This window comes from Poeciliopsis prolifica, unplaced genomic scaffold (genome assembly GCF_027474105.1).
Source record: "Poeciliopsis prolifica strain line A6 unplaced genomic scaffold, Auburn_PproV2 SCAFFOLD007, whole genome shotgun sequence".
Lineage (NCBI taxonomy): Eukaryota > Metazoa > Chordata > Actinopteri > Cyprinodontiformes > Poeciliidae > Poeciliopsis > Poeciliopsis prolifica.
In genome coordinates this window covers 1173756-1192623 of record NW_026562382.1, presented here as the reverse complement: position 1 = coordinate 1192623, position 18868 = coordinate 1173756, and the positions used below count along the sequence as shown (strand labels likewise).

The 18868-nt window shown below is 39.3% G+C and overlaps 1 protein-coding gene and 1 long non-coding RNA gene across 2 annotated transcripts; one reads left to right on the top strand and one right to left on the bottom strand.

Moving 5' to 3' along the window:
* Window positions 1–1857: 1857 nt before the first annotated feature.
* On the bottom strand, window positions 1858–5198 carry LOC129360928 (uncharacterized). The gene is made up of 3 exons (XR_008606108.1): window positions 3989–5198; window positions 3327–3417; window positions 1858–3162 (listed from the first exon to the last, which is right to left on the bottom strand). It is a non-coding gene; the product is annotated as an uncharacterized LOC129360928 (long non-coding RNA).
* A 1672-nt stretch (window positions 5199–6870) lies between these two features.
* LOC129361186 (mucin-4-like) lies at window positions 6871–13021 on the top strand. The gene is made up of 2 exons (XM_055031917.1): window positions 6871–10318; window positions 12938–13021. The coding sequence occupies exons 1-2, from the start codon at window positions 6871–6873 to the stop codon at window positions 13000–13002; spliced, it is 3513 nt and encodes a 1170-aa protein (XP_054887892.1). The 3' UTR covers window positions 13003–13021.
* Window positions 13022–18868: the final 5847 nt, after the last annotated feature.

Here is an 18868-nt window from a genome sequence, read left to right as displayed (position 1 = left end):
GGAATAAAGCATGTCACTGCTCACCACTGAGTTACATCCTGTCAGGGTTTCACAACATATAAAAAGCCAGCGCTGTAATCCATCTGGTCTGGGCCTAAATTAAAGCCGAGAGGAAATGAGGGGGGAGGAAGTTTTTACTCAAAACATCAAGAATATTTCATACATTAAGCTACTGAACGACTTTTCTTTTTATTTTATCTTGTTTTGAAAAGGCAGCATGAGAGACGAGATTATTTTAATTGGTATTCTGTGGGGAAAATGTAATTCATAAAACATCTGTTTTTGGGACTCTTTTTCTTCCCCCCTTCACTTCACATTATAATTACAAAAATTTACTGTCCACATGTGAAAGATTCACTTGTTTAAAATAAAAAAAAGACAACTAACACTTATTACGTTGAATGTTCTCTTTGCCCTCTCCCTGCATTTATCCCATATGGAAAAGGTTTGAATTCAATTCCAGCCATGATCATTTAATGATACCTAATTTCATTTTTAAAGGATATGTGCTTCAAATTTGATCACATTCATAGTCTGGCTCGACATTGATTGTAAAGAATATTGTTAACTCGTGTTATTTTCGTGATGAAAATAATACGGTTCAAAATACTTCATAAGATTTTTTTTATTGCGTTATGTATTCATTAATACTGCTTTTCCTGAACCTTATCTAGCAATCCAGGGATGCCATAAAGGAAAAAATAAAAAGCAACTTTAGCTAATTTTTTTTCTTTGTTTAAATATATAATTTTCTAATCTAAAAGATTATAAAATAATATACCTACACAGCAAAAAAAAAAAACATTAAAAAGACCACTGAATATTAATGACTCCCAGCTCCTTCTTCTCTACTGATTGGTTTCTGGACACCCAGCCTCTGAACCGCTTCTCCCGGCCCTGGACACTCAGTCAGTGAGGGGACAGTCATGCTAACATGAGGAAATTACCTGTTGCCTCATTATTCTGCAGCATATTGCTAACCTGCTGCAGTAGCTAGCCAAACCCAGAGCCAGGGCCAAGTGCTTGTCAGACAGTGAGGGTGTTTCATTACGCTGTCTTTTTTTAATGCATGATAGTGAAGCAAGCCTTTGTTCACTTGGTGGCAGCAGCGTGCAAATGAATCAACAGGCTGCCTGTGTTGACAGAGGGAAAGAGGTAGAGAAGTTTGTGTCAGTGAAAGGAAAATCTAGTGACTGAGGACAGCAGCAGAAGAAGAAGCATGATGAAACCCATTATATGCCAGGAAACATGATGACAATTACCGATTTACTGGCATACAAAATGCTCTACAGTTTTTGTCTTTTCTCATAAGCTTCGGCATAAGCAATGTTTTTTTTTGAAAATTTAGCTCAAAACATGTCAAATGTTGACGAAGTTTTACTGCGTCGCGTCCAGGCATCTAGAAATCTCCATCCCACTGAATCATTTGTACGTTTTTCTATCATGTCATGTCAACATAAATACCTTGTGCTTATGTTATGAAAAATAGTGTACTCCGGTCCAGAGATATGTACAACTGATTTATGTATTCAAATTGTAAAACAAGCAATTTGAATAAAGAAGAATAATTAAAGGAATATATATATATATATATATGTTGAGAGGCGAGGTCACCCTGGACAGGTCGCCAGTCTGTCGCAATACATATATATATATATATATATATAAATTAGATAAATAGTTAAAGTAAATAAATAAGAGAGTACAACAAATAGCAAAGAAAATACTGAATGTATTCACAATAAAATAAAATATACATACAAATGTGTGTTTTCATTGAAGGAAATACACAAATATACACACTGAAAAAAATAAGTCATTGGATGAACATAAAAAAATTATGGAAAGGATTTCCACCTGATTACTTTGCTTTATTTCAGCACCATGTACTTGTGTTACTCCTATTTAATGCAAATGTGTTAGGTCAACCTAATTTATTAAGATTATTCCAATGTAAAGCAAATGTGTTGGCTCCACTTGTTACAATGGTGATTCAATGGGTGATTCTAAATCAAACATGTTGGCTCAACGTAATATATTGTGGTTATTCTTATATAAATAAAATGAGTTGGCAAAACATAATTCATTAAGGTTGTTCTAATTTAAACCAAATATGTTGGCTTAACCAGAATTATGGTAAGGCAATGGATGATTGTAAATCAAATGAGTTGGCTCAACTCCATTCATTAAGGTTATTCAAATTCAAATGAAATGTGTTGGCTCAACATATGTTTTAAAGGTTCCTTTAACTCAGTTACTATAGCGTGACCCAGTGTAATGCAATACAGCCCGCCCAACTAATCTGCAATGTTTAGGACCAAATCATTGATGTAACTTCATTAAGATGAATGTAAATCTAGTTGAAACCACCTTATTTTACAGTGGTACCTTCACACTACCTGATTCAGTAGGTCCAACTCACTAAAAGCAAGTTAGCTCAACAAATATGCTTCATGCTAAAAGACAGCTAGTTAATCGTGTGAAAATCCTTTCCATTATTTCATGACGTTAATTCAAAGACATATTTTCAAGCGTTAATCAAGCATTTTAAGATAGCACTAGGTGAAAGTGTAGGAAGAACACTCAACAATTAGAAAAGGTACAACACAATTGTATTTTGTTATACATCGTTTTTTTACACAGCACAAAACACAGCTGAGTTGGACATTGAAATAAAAAAACAACTACAAAAAGGTTACAGTTTCATTTCCCAGCCAATTCTTTACAACATAAAACATGTCAGTATAGTTGCTCAACTTAGAGAACTGTAACAATATAAATCTTTTCTACTGCAGACTTTAAACACTCATTTTCCATATGAAACTTTACTCAACTTAGCAGCGAGTTTCATATTGAGAACTTGTGCTTTCTTTGATAAGTTCTTTCCATCCAATTTCATTATTATTTTCTGTATTACTTCAAAGGTATGCTTGAGTTACTGAGCAAGTTGAGTGCTGAACGCACTAAACTTGAGGGTAGCTCAAGTTTAGTGCGTAGATTAGTCCCAGCAGCATCACTATTGCAGAAGATACACTGCCCAAGCTGTTCATAACTTCCACCTCCTCCAGGACAATCCCAACATCCAGATGTGCATCGGCAGCCTCTGCTCAAATGACGATTCCGAGGACAGTCTCGGCTTTGGCCATTTCATTCATCAACGTCCTAAGGGAGTTAGGGAAGGGTATTGGGGGGGGAGACAATTCACATGTAATTAAATAAATAAATTAAGACTGACATTGATTGAGTCACTCATGGACCTTAGTTGGTGAAAGTATTTTAACAACTCTTAGGAGTTCTATTGTAAACACAAAGAGAATTTAACATACCATGTACTCCCTCACCAGCTTCTTTGGATCTTCATTTAGGTACACACAGACATTTGAGGATGCACTCTCGTCTGACCTCAGCAGTGTCTTCCTAAATATGCAGATCAAAAAACAATGAGAACAATCTCAAAACTCCAGCAGTATAGGTTCACACACTTGAAAACATAGCTACATTCAAAGGAAGTCACAACAAAAGTGATCAGTGGCTTGCAGTCTATTTGAAAGATATTTAAAATTGTTAGTATCCCTTCATTATGCCATGACTAAAATGGAGTTTAACATCTCATTTAAACATCTAACTGAAGCTGTTAGAGGTTTAAATAAAGACATGAATATATCAAAGAAATATGTGAAAAGTACAGAATGGTCAACACAGTCTATATCCTTCTACTTAAATGAATATGCAAAGCATTCCATGTCTTACAAGTACATGGACAGTCTATGTGGGGCATGGATAACGTCGCATATGCCGGTGTTTAAGTGTAAAATGTTTTAACAGGTCATATCTACGAGACAGAGAGAGACTACACTCCTTACATTTCCACATCCCCACGCAAATAAAGACAAATAAAACAGACTGGCCAAATAAATGTTTAGCTGAACTCTAGCTCTATAAGCTCTCTAACACTACATTCAGTCACTTTAGATCTGGCAAAACTTACTATTAGCCACTGAAATCTATAACTTGATAGCCGATGAGCCCCTTGACCAGTACTTACGCCGGTGGATTACAGACAGGTGATGTTCTGAAAGAGATCAGATATATTTTCAGCCATTAAAATATGCAATTCATACTGAACTGAGTTGTATCTTTTAGTACAAGTCCCTTGAATGCCTCATGAATATAACCACTGGACACTTGTATGCAAGCACATATGTGCAGAACAATGGTGAATTGAACATGGTAGAAAGCAATAGTAACATAGGTCAAAATGAGCACAAACAATCAACACAAAAAACATCAACATTTCAAAATTAAACCAATGAACTTCAATATTGTTTCTGAGCTACAATTATTTGGGGACAACAAAGAAGAGTCCAAAAAACCCCAACATCTTTACAGCAGAGGAATATGTATTTTAAAGAAAAAAAATAGAAAGCTCAAGTCTGTAATAATGGATAAATCCATTGAGAGTTTTAGCCTGACAAAATATACTAGAAATCCATAACTAACAGGTATTTTAGGAACATTTAACAAAGCTCAGAAAGCAATGCTTTCTGCAGGTTTCACCGACTGAAATGTAGGACTTTTTATTACCATAATTAATTAAGAATCTCGATGATGATAGAAAGGTACCAAAGTGTGTGTGTGTATCTACATTTACCTCCATAGTAACATTACTGAAATAGAATTAAAATAGTTAGAAATAGACTGATGTTAGATCAGTGTGTTAAAAATCCACTAAACCTCCAGGGAGCTCAGGAGGAGCAAAACTGTGACATTTCTGGGGTCCATTTGTGTCTCTGGCAGCAGCTTTGTGACCCTTACACTACATATGGCTCTGCAGAGTTTTTTCGCACAGAATGTACCTAACATGGTGCGGCGATAAATGTAAACAAAAAGCTATCTGCCTTAACCTAACCGACTTAATCTACAGAACATGAAATAATGTGACACAAGTATGGAACAAGTAGAAAATGGTGCAAATGGTAGAGAAATTTTAAGTTACATATTTTTATATGGATTTAGATGAAAATAGTTTGACTCTTACCTTCTTCAAATTAAGTAGATGCACGCCAGGAATCTCCCCTCTGCCCTTGAAAAAACCCAACAAGGTGCAAGCCAGTTATCTCGCGTGATTTTCCGTAATCTCTTGATGTCGCTGGATCCTCTTCAGCGGGAGATGAGTCTGACACAATAGCGCTTTGGAACTGACGTCACTGTTTTTTTTTTATTAGATTAACTTTGACAAATATTGATATTGAATAAAAAAAAAAAAACATATATATATATATATATATATATATATATAATATATATATATATATATAATATATATATATATATATATATATATATATATATATATATATATATATATATATATATATATATATCTTGGCACAGCCAAGATACTGCGCAGGACCCTCAAGCTCCCAGGCCTCTGGTAGAGGCCTGGGAGCTTGAGGAATTAGATGTATTCAAGTTGAGATAACGTCATTCAATCACGTTAGTTCAGTTGAGAGAAAAAACCGATTGTCTCGCGTGTTCTCGCGTGATATCCCGTGATCTCACTCGTTGTCGTCAGCACAATATCAGTCTAACTATAATGAATCATGTTAGCTCAACATGATTCAGTTTTATAAATGTGAAGTCGTGGAATATCTTGTTTATCCAACATGATTTTATCACGTTTTCGCTTCAAACCCAACATTATTGTGTGAAAGGTACATGATATTTTTTTGTTAATGTAATACGCCCCGACGTTCTTTTTTTTTTTGGCGGAAGCTCTAGCTGACGTAATTGAATCACGTTATCTCACCTTGAATACATTTTATTCCATTTGCGAGAAAAAAACGATTGTCTCGCGTATTCTCGCGTGATATCCCGTGATTTCCCGTAATCTTGCGTGAACTTGCGTGATATCGCGTGATCTCACTCGTGGTCTTCAGCATAGGATCGGTCTGACTATAATGAATCATGTTTGCTCAACATGATTCAATTTTATAAACGTTGAAGTTGTGGAATATCTTGTTTATGCAACATGATTGTATCATGTTTTTGGCTCAAACATGCAATTATTTAGTTAACAGTACATGATATTCTTTTGTTAATGTGATAACCCCTGAGGTTCCTTTTTTACAGTGCAGGGGCGGGGCTTGTTCACAGCTTTCTGACATCACACTGCTTCAAAGCACATGACATCACAGTACATACATACGAGAACGTTTGATGTCAAACTTTTTTTGACATCAAAGGCACTTTTGTAGGCACGTTTCGTCAATTGAAGAACACGTAATCTATCGTTTTGAGAATTTCGTGTACGACGAGACTGGAACGTATTTACTATAAATCACAAAAAATACTTTGAAGATGACTAAGACAAAGCAGCAGAACGTGCTTCCGACAAAGTCAAAGAAAAAAGATCCCTCTTCCAGAAGTGCCATAACTTGTTCTTGTACAAATTTGCCGACTGTTGAGAAGCTGATCTTAGCTACATTCGTTCAAGTTGAGAGCGACGTTAATGAACTACTGCACTTGTGTTCGAAATGGAGAGAAAAAGAAAGGATGGGAGCTGGTTATTTTGAGCAAAAGGTGACAGCCTACTTGAAACAGTTTTTTGCACATCGACGGGCCTTAGTGAAAGCAGAATATGAGCGATCGAGAAGAACTCTGGCCTCTGAAGGAATTGACGAGAAAGCATCTGTGAGCTATTTGACTGAAAAACCCGATTCTTCATCTACAGAGCTTAACCTCATTGACACACATAGACTCAGTGAAGAGCAGAAAAAAGAACTAAAAAAATCCAAAACCTTCTTTCAAAAGCTGAAAGCTGTTTTTGGGCGTTTAAGAAGGAAAAAACCACATGTGAAGACCCCGCAGATGACGAAGAAACACTTAGATGATCATATTGTTGACAGCAGAAGTGATGAATTATCTTCTTGGTCAGGTACCCACCCTGTATCTTTAACAGCATCAGCTTCTTCCACAGAAGCCTCCCCTGTCTTTGACGAGCCTTTCACTGAGGGTGGGAAAGAGAAACATAAGTCGGAGGAGTCTGAAGCACTTTACACTGATCGACCCTTTAGTCTTCAAGAGAAGTCCCCTGACATACATAGCAGAAGACCCAAAGAGTCTGCAGAAGAAACCAAATCACAGAAGGAATCTTCTTACGCCGATTCCATCGAACATGAGCAGCCATCTCTTGGAACGACGTCCTACTTTGCGTTGTCTGGCCATCCAGAGCTGTTCTCTAGAGAATCTATGTCAAGCACAGAGATAGACATTATCGATGTAGACTCCTCAGAAGATCAGGAGTTTGATGTCGAAGAGTCCAAACCCAGCTCTGGAAGGCTGAAACCTGCTGTAAGTGGTTTCAGAAAACGCAAGTCACGCAGGGAAACCCAACGAGCCGATCATGATGTTCACACCTCCAGTGAAAGTGAGGATGAGGAGTTCCCAGATACCCAGATACCATCTCCCTCACCATCGACTGCTTCCGCCGATATCACTACCTCTGTCTTTGTAGAGCCGATTACTGAGGGCGGTAAGGAGGAATGTAAGTCAGAGGAGAGTGCAGCACTATCCTCTGATGCGTCTTCTAAACCTTTTTCCAAATTAGAAAGTCTCAAAAAAGAATCTGCTGTCAAAGACTCGACTACAAAAACTGAGGCAACGGCTCGGGTAGCAGCATTAGAGCGTCTCTCTGAATCTAAAAAGTATAAGGATCAACCCGTTGCAACAACATCGAAACGTCAAACTCTCAAGAAAGAAGGTGTGTCACAAGGCAGGGCTTCAGACCATAAGTCTGAACGCAAAAAAACCAAAACCTTCTTGGAAAAGTTGAAATCTGCTTTTAGAGGCTTGGCGGAAAAAACTATATTTAGAAAGACCCAACAGACTGGGGAGAAGCACTTAGAAGAGGATAACGTTGGCAAAAAGCGCAAGCGTAGCGATTCTAAGGCATCTCTTCGGGAATATTTAGGGGCACCATCTAAAACACTGTCTGAGCAGATTGGCACAGGAACCAGCTCTGCCTTTGTAAAGCCAATCACTGATGGTGGAGTGGAGGAATGTAGGTCTGAGAAGACTAAAGCCTCTGAGGAATATCCTAAACCACTTCCCAAAGTAGCAAAAAGACTTGAAGAGGAATCCACTGTCACCGATCTGATTCCACAAACTGAGTCAACATGTGAAACCACGGCACAGGTAGAACCATCAGAGACTCATGATGAATCCAAAGAAGCTGTGGATATTCCTGTTGCAGTGACGTTGAGGACTCAGATTGAGGATGGAAAAGAGGAATATAAATCAGAGAAGACTGAAGAACTTCCCTCTGAGGAATATCCTAAACCTTTTTCCAAATCCGTGGAGAGTCTTGAAGAGGAATCCACTGTCACCGATCTGATTCCACAAACTGAGTCAACATGTGAAACCACGGCACAGGTTGAACCATTCGAGACCCATGATGAATCCAGAGAACAGGTTGAACCATTAGAGACTCACGATGAATCCAAAGAACAAGTTGAACCATTAGAGACTCACGATGAATCCAAAGAACAAGTTGAACCATTAGAGACTCACGATGAATCCAAAGAACAAGTTGAACCATTAGAGACTCACGATGAATCCAAAGAACAGGTTGAACCATTAGAGACTCACGATGAATCCAAAGAACAGGTTGAACCGTTAGAGACTCACGATGAATCCAAAGAACAAGTTGAACCATTAGAGACTCACGATGAATCCAAAGAACAGGTTGAACCATTAGAGACTCACGATGAATCCAAAGAACAGGTTGAACCATTAGAGACTCACGATGAATCCAAAGAACAAGTTGAAACACTAGAGACTCTTGATGAATCCAAAGAACAGGTTGAACCATTAGAGACTCTTGATGAATCCAAAGAACAGGTTGAACCATTAGAGACTCTTGATGAAGCCAAAGAACCTGTGGATATTCCTGTTGCAATGACTTCGAGGAGTCACACTGAGGTTGGAAAAGAGGAATATAAATCAGAGAAGACTGAAACACGGTCCTCTGAGGTATATCCCAAAACGTTTCCCAAAATAACAGAAAGTGTTGAAGTGGAATCCACTGACACCGATTTGATTATAAAAATTGAGTCAACGTTTGAAACCGCAGAACAGATAACGCCATTAGAGACTCAATCTGAATTCAAAGAACTTGCAGGTAAAGATATTGGAACAACGGTGAGGAGCCCGACTCTGACGAAATCGTCCGTGTCATCAGGAAGCTTTTCAGTATCGACAGTCATTAACATCAATGAGAAACAGATACCCAGCGAAGACCAAAAGTCTGAACGCAAAATATACCATACTTTCTATGAAAAGCTAAAATCTGCTTTTAAGAACATAACAAAACCAAAATTACAACAAAAGACCCAAGAGAGAGGAGAGAAGAGCTTAGATAAGCATAGAATTGACAAAAGCATTGAATACGACATTTCTGAGCCATCGTTTCAGACTGACTCCGGGGCAAAATCCCCAAAATCACCATGTGTTTCCACCAAAATCTCCTTTGTCCATGTAAAGCAAACCCCTGTAAGTGGAAAAAGGAAATGTAAGTCGGTGAAACCTGAAACACGTCTCTCTGACGCATCTCCTAAGCCGTCTTCCAAATTAACAGAAAGTCTTGAAAAGGAATCAACTGTGAAAGATTTGGTTACAACACATGAAACCACGGCACAGGAAGAAGCTTCAGGGACTCATTCCAAATCAGAACCCTTGGATCGCATTGCATGCATGAGGAAGGTGGCGAGGTACATGTCTTCAATGGACTCCTCTGAATTCACTCACACTGCGTGTGACCTGATAGTGTCCAAAATCCAAGATCTACATCTGGACTCATCTGGTCAAGACCTGAATGACGTGTCGGATGCAACACGATTGGACCTCAGTTCTTTCTATACAGGGTTAATCAAGGAGGCAGAAAATGAAGGGCTGGTTGAGTCAGAGGTTTCTGCCACATCATCAAGCGAGCATACCGATGAGAAGCACACTCAAATGAAATTGGACGTCCAGAAAAAATTAGCATTGATACCATCAGAGCATCTGGCTGACTTAAAACAATCGGTTATTACTACCATTATGGGGGTCTTTGATTTCATCGCCAAAAACCCCACAGAATACATCCCAGACACAACAAAAATAGACACCATAACAAACACACTCGTTACGAATGTAGAATCCATCTTTAAAGGCCCAGAAATGCAATCTGCACATTCCACAGGTGGAGCAGCAAAATTCCTGGCCATCCCCAGTGAAGCCGGTTCCACCAAAAGCTGTTGCTCCCGATGCAAAGAGGAAGGTGTGAAATTTTCTTTTCTATTTAAAAAATACTGGAATTTTTGGTTTAAGAAGAAAAATAAGGTTAGACCAGTGCAGGAATAGCAGTGATCACAGCGACGTCACCCTGACAGTCACGCTGAAAACAACCCACATTGTTTAAAATTTCATGTGCCACACCAACAAATGTCAACATCAGTCTCTTAAACCTGTTAATAATTTACAGCTTACACTTTTAAAAAAAACAAAGCACACAAAAAAGAAAAAGAAAAACCATTTTTTTAAAAAAATCAAGCATCTAAAATCCAACAATGAAAAATAAACCACTACTCGTACATCCCACCCACCCAAACCCCAAACCCCGTCCCAGCCAACTACACCCCCGTCACCCTCACACCTTGTGGGTTTTCTCCGGGTTCTCCGGCTTCCCTTCGCCCTCCAAAATCACACATATCATGTTAATTGAGAACTCTACCCTAAACTCTGACTTAACAATTAAGTCCTTGTTTTTGTTATTTACTTTGTCACCCCGTAAAAATGGAAGTATGAATTGCAATTATATTTTTCTTCAATTTTGTTTTCGCTGGCTGCAAAAACAAATTGCCCCAGTGAGGTTTTGCTTTTGTTTTTGTTTCCTTTTCTTTGCTCTCTCCTTTTGTACTCTTTTCTTTTGTTTTCTTTATTGGCCAGGCTCCAGATAGCTATGTCAGCCTGTCAGACATTAAAAGCCAAGATTAATTAATTGTTTAATTTTCTCATTCTCTTTCCTTGTTTTTATATTTAGATCTAATTGTAATTAAAGCTTTCTTTTTGTGTGTGTGTTTTTTTTAATCACAATAAAATTTTATTTGTACAGCACCTGTGTGAATAACACAAAATCCCAAAGCAGCTAATTAAACAAAATAACCACAACAATGTTATTGCATCAGAAATCAAGTACATTTTTATTGGACAACAAAGAGCATTAACAAATTCAACATGTCAACTTTATTTGCACAGTACAAATAACTTGTGTTATTGTGTAGCATGTCACATGTTGTTTGTGACATGCTACACATATAGCATGTCAAGTTATTTGACATGTTGTTTGTCTAATAACTTGACAAATAGACAATAAGTTTATTATTATCAATAATAAGATTATTATTCAAAATAATAAGCTTATTGATAAGCTTATCAAAGTGCTATAGTATAGTAAGTCATCATAAAACAAGACATAAACAGTACATTTTGTCAAATGCCATTATCAAAATCAAACATCTGATACGTTGATCAATGTTTCAGGTATTATGAATCAAAGGCATCTAAACCAGTAGGTTTCTAGCCTTGGTTTGAAGGAACTCGGTGTATTTTTTTTGTTTTTGTCCTTTTCAGATGAGAGGATCATAAAACATGAATGCTGCTTCTCCAGGTTTGCTCCTGGGGTTGTAGAGCAGGTCAGAACCAGAATACCTGAGTGGTCTGGAAGGCTGACGTGAAAATAACAAAACAGCCGAGACACTGAGCTCCTTTAAAATCTAGACTAAAAACCCACCTGCTTAGAGTTGCTTTTGTACCATAGTTAACGACACATTAAGCAATATTTTGATGTGTAAATGATGGCACTTGAAAAAAATGTAATGTTTCAATTGTTGATTTGTCTTTTCATAATGTAAAGCACTTTGAGCTGCCTTGTTGCTGAAATGTGCTGCACAAATAAAATTTGACTGAATCTGCTGCTATTGACTGACAATAGCAGCAGATCTTTAATGTATTGTGGTGCTAAGCCGTTCCAAGTGATGGCTGCACTGTATGGTACAATATCTTAAAGTCTTTTCTCTGAGCTACTTCCTGGTTTTAGTGAGAAAACCAGCAGCATTCTGGATCAGGATTCATTTTTTTAAGCAAGACTTATAGACACTGCTGCAGCAATCAATGCAACTAAAGAAAAAACACATCAATTAGTTTCTCTAGATCTTGTTGCGACATTAGTCCTTTAATTCTAGAGATGTTCCTCAGGCAATAAAAGGCCGAGTTTGTAACTGTCTTTATGTGTCTCTGAATGTTCAGGTCTGAGTTCTTCACTGCACTCAGACTTCAGGCCTGATCAACGGTTCCTTAGTGTCACAGCTAAAGCTGCGTGTTTATTCTAGATCGCTCCTCTCCAAAGACGACAACTTCAGTTTTGTTTCTGTTCAGCTGGAGAAATCCACTCATTGATTTATTGCAAGCTTTGCTTCGATGCGAAGAACTACTTTCATGCTCACACACGAGCATGAAAGTAGGTCTGGAGTGATAAAATTTCTTGTGGCAATTATGTTGAGAAATATGCAGCGACATTTACAAAGCAAAGCTACATGTCGCAAGATAAATCTGGAGAAAACCTACCGGTGGACAGCCACTGACCGCATACTCATCATACCAGATAGTAGTAACCTTAAAAGCCCAGTAGGGGGCAGGAGAAAGTTACTTTTCCTCCTAATGATAAACTGCAGTAGCTGTGTGGCTTTTCACAAATAATTCAGAACTCTCGTTTTACAGCTTTTCCAAGCATGTCGTAGCCAGTTTGAGTCTTGATGAATATTTGATCAGTGCAGGACCTGAAAGCCATTGTAGAGCTGCTTGAAGACGACACTGAGTAATTGTGCTGCCTCCTTAACAGGAGCAGATTCCTTCCTGCAGATTGGAAATGTGAGTTATTTCCTGATGATTGTGAAGAGTGGTTAGAGCTGAAAATGAAAGGTCAGTGCAGGCTCACACACACACACACACACACACACACACACACACACACACACACACGCACGCACACACACACACACACACACACACACACACACCCTCTGGTCTTATTCCCATTAGATGGAGACAGGTGTGGATTTGAGATGATGGAATGGCTTAAAGAGTGGCTTTGTCACACTCCCTTTTTTCTTTTTCTGTAGTTTTTTTTTCTTTCCAATGACTTAATTTAAAAGGACACACACAGGTACACGCGTGCACACCACAGAGGCTTTTGTTGAACCTCATAAACCGCCTTCACCCATCATAGAGCTCTAAAGTAATGTACCTTGCAATTGAGCGAGTCAGAGATCGTGATGCAACGCATTCTCACAGCTGAGACATGCCTCTTCTTCTGTTTAATCTTTAATCTTTAGAGCCCTTTATGTTTTCATGGTTTGCTTGTTCAGATTATCCAGACATAGTGAGAGCTCCTGAAAGTTTGGATGCTGTCAGCAGCTAAGTTGCCCAGTGAGAATGAAAACCAACATGTTACAAGGAAACATCTGCAGCATTCTCATCGCAAATGTCACCTTTTTTGTACTTTTTTAATATTAAATTGTCTCAAAAGTAGGTAAAATGTCTTTTTGGTGAATCAAACTATGTCATAATTCTGTGGATTTATGCTTAGTTTTGGAATGTCTCTGACATAAATCTGAATAACACAACTTTATTGTAAAATGGGAACAGCAACCTGATGTGTTTTTTTTTACCCCCCAAAGAAAAAAAAAAAACCAAAAAAACCCTCACACTGATGACAGCAATGTAGGTCACATCCTTCAGCATCATGTCACTTCTAATCCAGTGTTGTGACAGCAGCTGACATCCCTCTCCAAGAGGCACTTCATCTCTGGGATGCAAAAGGGACCGTGCCGACTTCCGTCTTTGTCACGTATATGCAAACACGCCGTCACACACGCTGTCTGATGAAGGTCACCTGAAACGCCACCTGGAAAAGCTGGTCGAAGAATAAGACTTGAGGCTGGGGCGGAGGTTCACCTTCAGGTGCAACCGAAGGGAATCTGTATTTTCAGCGTGTAAAGATTTCTTTATTCAAAAAATAAATAAATAAATAAATGAAAAAAAAACCCAATTACAGTGATGTTTGTGGCAAATGTCACTGTCCCCTGACAAGCCCTTGAAAAGTTGAAGGGCTATTGCAACTACTGCGAGGCACTGTGTGTGGCTCTGCTTACATATGTGCATGTCTGTGTGTAACAAAAAGGCTTCACACTCAGTGACTGCAGGTCATTCAGGTCGAACACTGTGTAACCAGATTACAAACAAAGAGGCCAGGCCACGGTCGTGACAGTAATGTAGTTAAAGAGCTCTAAATGGAGCTAACCAGCTCCCTCTGGAAACAAGAGCAGTTGGTAAAAGCCAATAAAGCCTCTTTTTATGAAGTTACCGGAGTCTAAGTTCACTGGGACCCTGCTGATGGAGCAACACGATGAGCTCAGTTTCCTAATTGGAGATCAAGTGTTTTTAAAAGGCGGCGATCAGCCGGGTTGCACATAAGACGAGCCAGCAAAAAGAACAGCAACGCATTTCAGTTCTGAGGAGAACTTTTAGTTTTCTCATTTTCTGATCTTCCAGGTAGGGTGGGGTTGAAAATACCGGCGCTGACAATTTCTGCTGTCACAATTTCAAAAGTAGTTGTTTGACTAAAACTGGCTTCACTCATCGTATGTAAACTTGGGAGGACTATGGGAATACCTTAAACACAATTTCTGTTATTTTACATTGTGTCGTCGTTAAATAACCCAAAATTTACATTTTGAGAGACAATCTCACGTCTACCTCCTCTACATCTGTTCCACTATGTAGCGAAAAAGACGCCCCACTGGTGTGATTAAATTTTTTTTAAAAAGGTTCAAAAATATAATGAAAAGACAAGTGGAAATTTGCTTGCAGAGGTAATCAAGAACAAAATCAGCTGCAGTCAGCCGCAGTGTTTTCTTCATTTCCACTTCCCCAATAAAACTTTAAAAATGACTCATTCAGACTAAATATGGATGTTTGTATATTATTTTCTCAGAAAATGTCAGGACCTCTTGTGTAAATCCTGATTAATAAAATGAAATGCTTTCTTGTGTTTTCTCCCAAAAGTAACCATATTTTCAAAAAGCTAAATTTGAGAAACACTGCTAATATTTTTGGTCAGATTAAAGCAGGGATGTAAAACGCCAAACCGTGAGGACAACCGTCCACCATACCCGAATCAGATCATTTAACCCTTTAATTCAGGTGCGTCTGGGCCAAAACACTGGGGCGTCTTCCTGTTTGGTGGCTTCAAAAAGGGTTGCAACTCAACTAGCCAATCGCAGAACTGCTTTTGTTGGGGCAACATTTTTAAAAATGCTTTGGGAGCGTTTGTCTTTTGGCATTGTTGGATCTTTAAGTCTTCTCAGGAGTAAGCAAGAGTCGATGATGGTGTGCAGCGAACTGATAGGCCAGTACATCGTGAAACAGCCGTAAACGTGTTAGAAATTTGACCAATGGCAAACCTTTGGGGGAAACTCGGAAATGTTTCTGAATGCTAATCCACAAGATCCACTCTTTTGGACAAGATGGTTTCTCGTCGAACTCTGGTGCAAAGAAAACCATCGATCACAGGATGAAGCCAGTTTCACGGTCAAAAGACAGCAGCAGTGGGGAGTCGGTTTTAATTGGACTGAAAATCAAAACGGACTGCGGTGGGGTAATGAGCACCTAATCAGCTCGACTAATCGATGAGCCGCAGATCAAACGGGTATTGATCAGGGATACACAAGACACATGGCATGTTCAGGTTCCTGAGTCATAGCGAGATTATTAGCCTTCTTCCTGAACCCACGAAAGGAAACGTTTGTCCCCGCATGAACGATTTGTTCATTTCGCCGCCAGACAGCGAGAAAACAGAATTACAAATGCAACCTTGAGTTATGTACTTTTATTGCCTGCTTTGAGTGAACGCTGTGAGTCTCTCTCACAATTAAAAATTGATGAGCTTCCTAGAAGGGTATGAAAAGTTGATAGTTGATGCTAAAGTTTGAGTCCGCTCAACCCGGAGCTGTGGAGGCGAGAAATCTGGTTACTCCTGCTGCTTGTTGCAAAGCATGCAATGCATGCAGACACTGTTTCAGTCTTGCTTTTTCAGTTCGTATAAATTACATACACTTGTTGGATTAGGGAGAGATTTTTTGTTGTTGTTTTTTTTGTAAAATGAAGCTGCTAAAATGGTCACAAACTTCCTGGAGGCCTGGAGATGTGCTCAATTTCTGAACATTGTCCTTCAATGTGGCGAGAAGCACATTTTAATATGTTTTGATAAAAGTAATTCAGCTCAATCAGAATGAACTTGTAATCAAAGGGGTGGTTTATGCCGATTGATCAACAGGTTCATTCTGGGTTCTAAGAAGACTCACAATGAGCAAATTAATGCATTTTTGCTTTTATGTTCAGTGCAGAAGAACAACTTCTGTGTTTTTACAGGGATATTTTTCAACTCTTTGCCTATTCTGCATGAAAATACACGTCATGATCGGATTGATTCACTTTGTGGCCATAAAAAAAAGATGCAATTGGATTATTTAATCCAAATCCATTCCAATCCGACCAAGAAATTTTACACGTACCAAATAAAACGGGTAAGATTTCGCAAAGTCTAGATAGGCAAGCTAAGAGATACCCCAAATCTCTTAGCAACAACGGGGATTCTACAAGCCACTACCGCTGGGTTTAAAAGTAGATTCATGCCGCACTTTTCAGATTTTTCTTTGTAAAAGTGTAAAAAAAAAATTAAAATTTTTGCATTTGACTTTGGTCTGTCTCATAACGCTTCAACAAAACACACTTTTTGTCCTGCTATGTGGCCATAGCAGGACAAAAATGCGAAAATTTCTTTAGAAATATTCACGCTCTGCTTCGGTAAAAAGCATCGATGCTCTCAGTCCCTCTCCTCTTTACGGAGTCGGAGTCCGCGCATCGCACCATTAACTGGAGCGTTGCAGCAGAGTTCCCTCGCAGCAATGTATGCAGCTGTCAGCGCTGGAGCGTGGGATTAAAGCCTCGGACGCACACTTCCTGTGCACCAGAGGCTGGGGTCAGAGTGGATCTTGGCTGAGCTCTGACAGGCGGACTCCCACAGGTGCAGGACTTCAGTCAAAGGGGGAGAAAAAAACTGTCATACTCCACCATCTTTAGACTTCAGAGTTAAGAGTTGATCACAGTTGGTTCCTTTCACAGCATCTTCGTCTTTGGTCATACTTCTGTGGTATTTTTCTCAGCTTGGCCTCCCTATTTATCACAAAGAAGACGCCGTGTTTAGTTTTTTTTTCTCTCTCTCTCTTTGCTGCGTCTGTGGTGGGTGAAATGTGTGATAAATTATTCACAGTCCAGAAATCCATCCCTCTGACTGTGATGAATAAAGATGCGTTGACGTGAAGGACACCCTCCCGTCCCTCACTGAAGCTCGTCTCTGACTCGGAAACCGTCGGCCTTTTTGTGACCGCTCAGCTCTTTCTGAACACGGTCAGTGATATATCAGATCTCAGCGGCAATATTAGGGCACAGAGTGCGACTCGTTGTGGTAGCCCCTCGCTACAAACCTCTAATTCACTCCCGGCGGGGTTGACTTGTAAACCCTGCTATCCCCCATCGGGTGGCGAAGTTGAGGACGAGCTGATGAACTCAGTGAACCGATGTTGCCAAACTCGGCACGGCGCTGCTGTCACTGTCGATGTCAGAGGAGATCACAGGTTGGTGCGTGGCGACGGCAATGCGCCGTTCATCACAAGACGTCTGAAAACAAAGCAAAACGAATGCAGTCCACCTTTTTGAAGGCATTCAGTGGAGTGAAAAAAGTATTTGCCTCCTTAAAGAGTGTCATCAAACAGAAGTCAAACTGAGTTGTGAAAATAGGCAGTTCATTCTCTCCATCCATTAACATTGAATAACTCAAACTACCGCTCACAGACAAAACGTCTTTGTTTTTGTAGTCGTTACTCAACGTCTTCCTGTTGACGGCTGCTGTCACATCAGATTTCACACTTGCTTACTGTATATTTGGTGTTTATTTCAGGTTGTTCAAATAATGTGGCACACTCAAATGCCACACTGCCTTTCAAAAGCCAATATTTCTTTTACTCCTTCCTGTAAGGTTAAAATCAATAACCGAAATGAAACTGGTATGATTTGAGCTAATTGCAAACGATGCGAATGATAGCAGGTGCATTACACACACAGAGTAGTTTGAGAATGACAAAGTATCTGAGGTTGACATGTTGGTCAACAAGCCAAAAAGACTTGGACTCATCTGGTATTCTGTTTCTCCTCCAAAGGCTTCAGGTTTGCTTGTACTCTCCACGGAACAGACTTCCAACTCTTCTTTACTTGGAACAAGTTAGAGCTGATTTGTCTACATTTTCTTTTTAACGTGTCCTGACAGCTTAGGCAGGTTAGGTAGGCCTGGTTGTCTTCCACATTTAGATGAGTAGTGGTGTTCCTGCTTGGCCCTCCAGGGTTTAGTGCGCGCTGCACTGTGAAAACTGAAACTACCAAGTCTTCCTGCGGGTCTTTTTGTTTGTGATCACCTGCGTCCCCGGTAATTGTTGGCATAGCCGCTGTTTGTTTAACTTTAAACCTTCAAACAACATTTCCATCTATCAGGGAACACTTAGGACCTTTGCTGTCTGTTTTTTTTATTATCCATTTTCTATCATGTTATGTAGTGTTACCAGGTATTTGAGGTTTTAGGTTGTATAGGTTGAATGTCTTTTAGACTGCAGTTCCCATTGGAGGACAAGTTCAATTGAAAACCCTCCTGTAGTTCTAG

Bases quoted from the DNA above. Each gene is read 5' to 3' on its own strand.
- LOC129361186 (XM_055031917.1), top strand. From the start codon at position 6,871: ATGACGAAGAAACACTTAGATGATCATATTGTTGACAGCAGAAGTGAT. The intron at 10,319-12,937 runs GTGTGAAATTTT...CCTCCTTAACAG, and splicing joins CTCCCGATGCAAAGAGGAAG to GAGCAGATTCCTTCCTGCAG.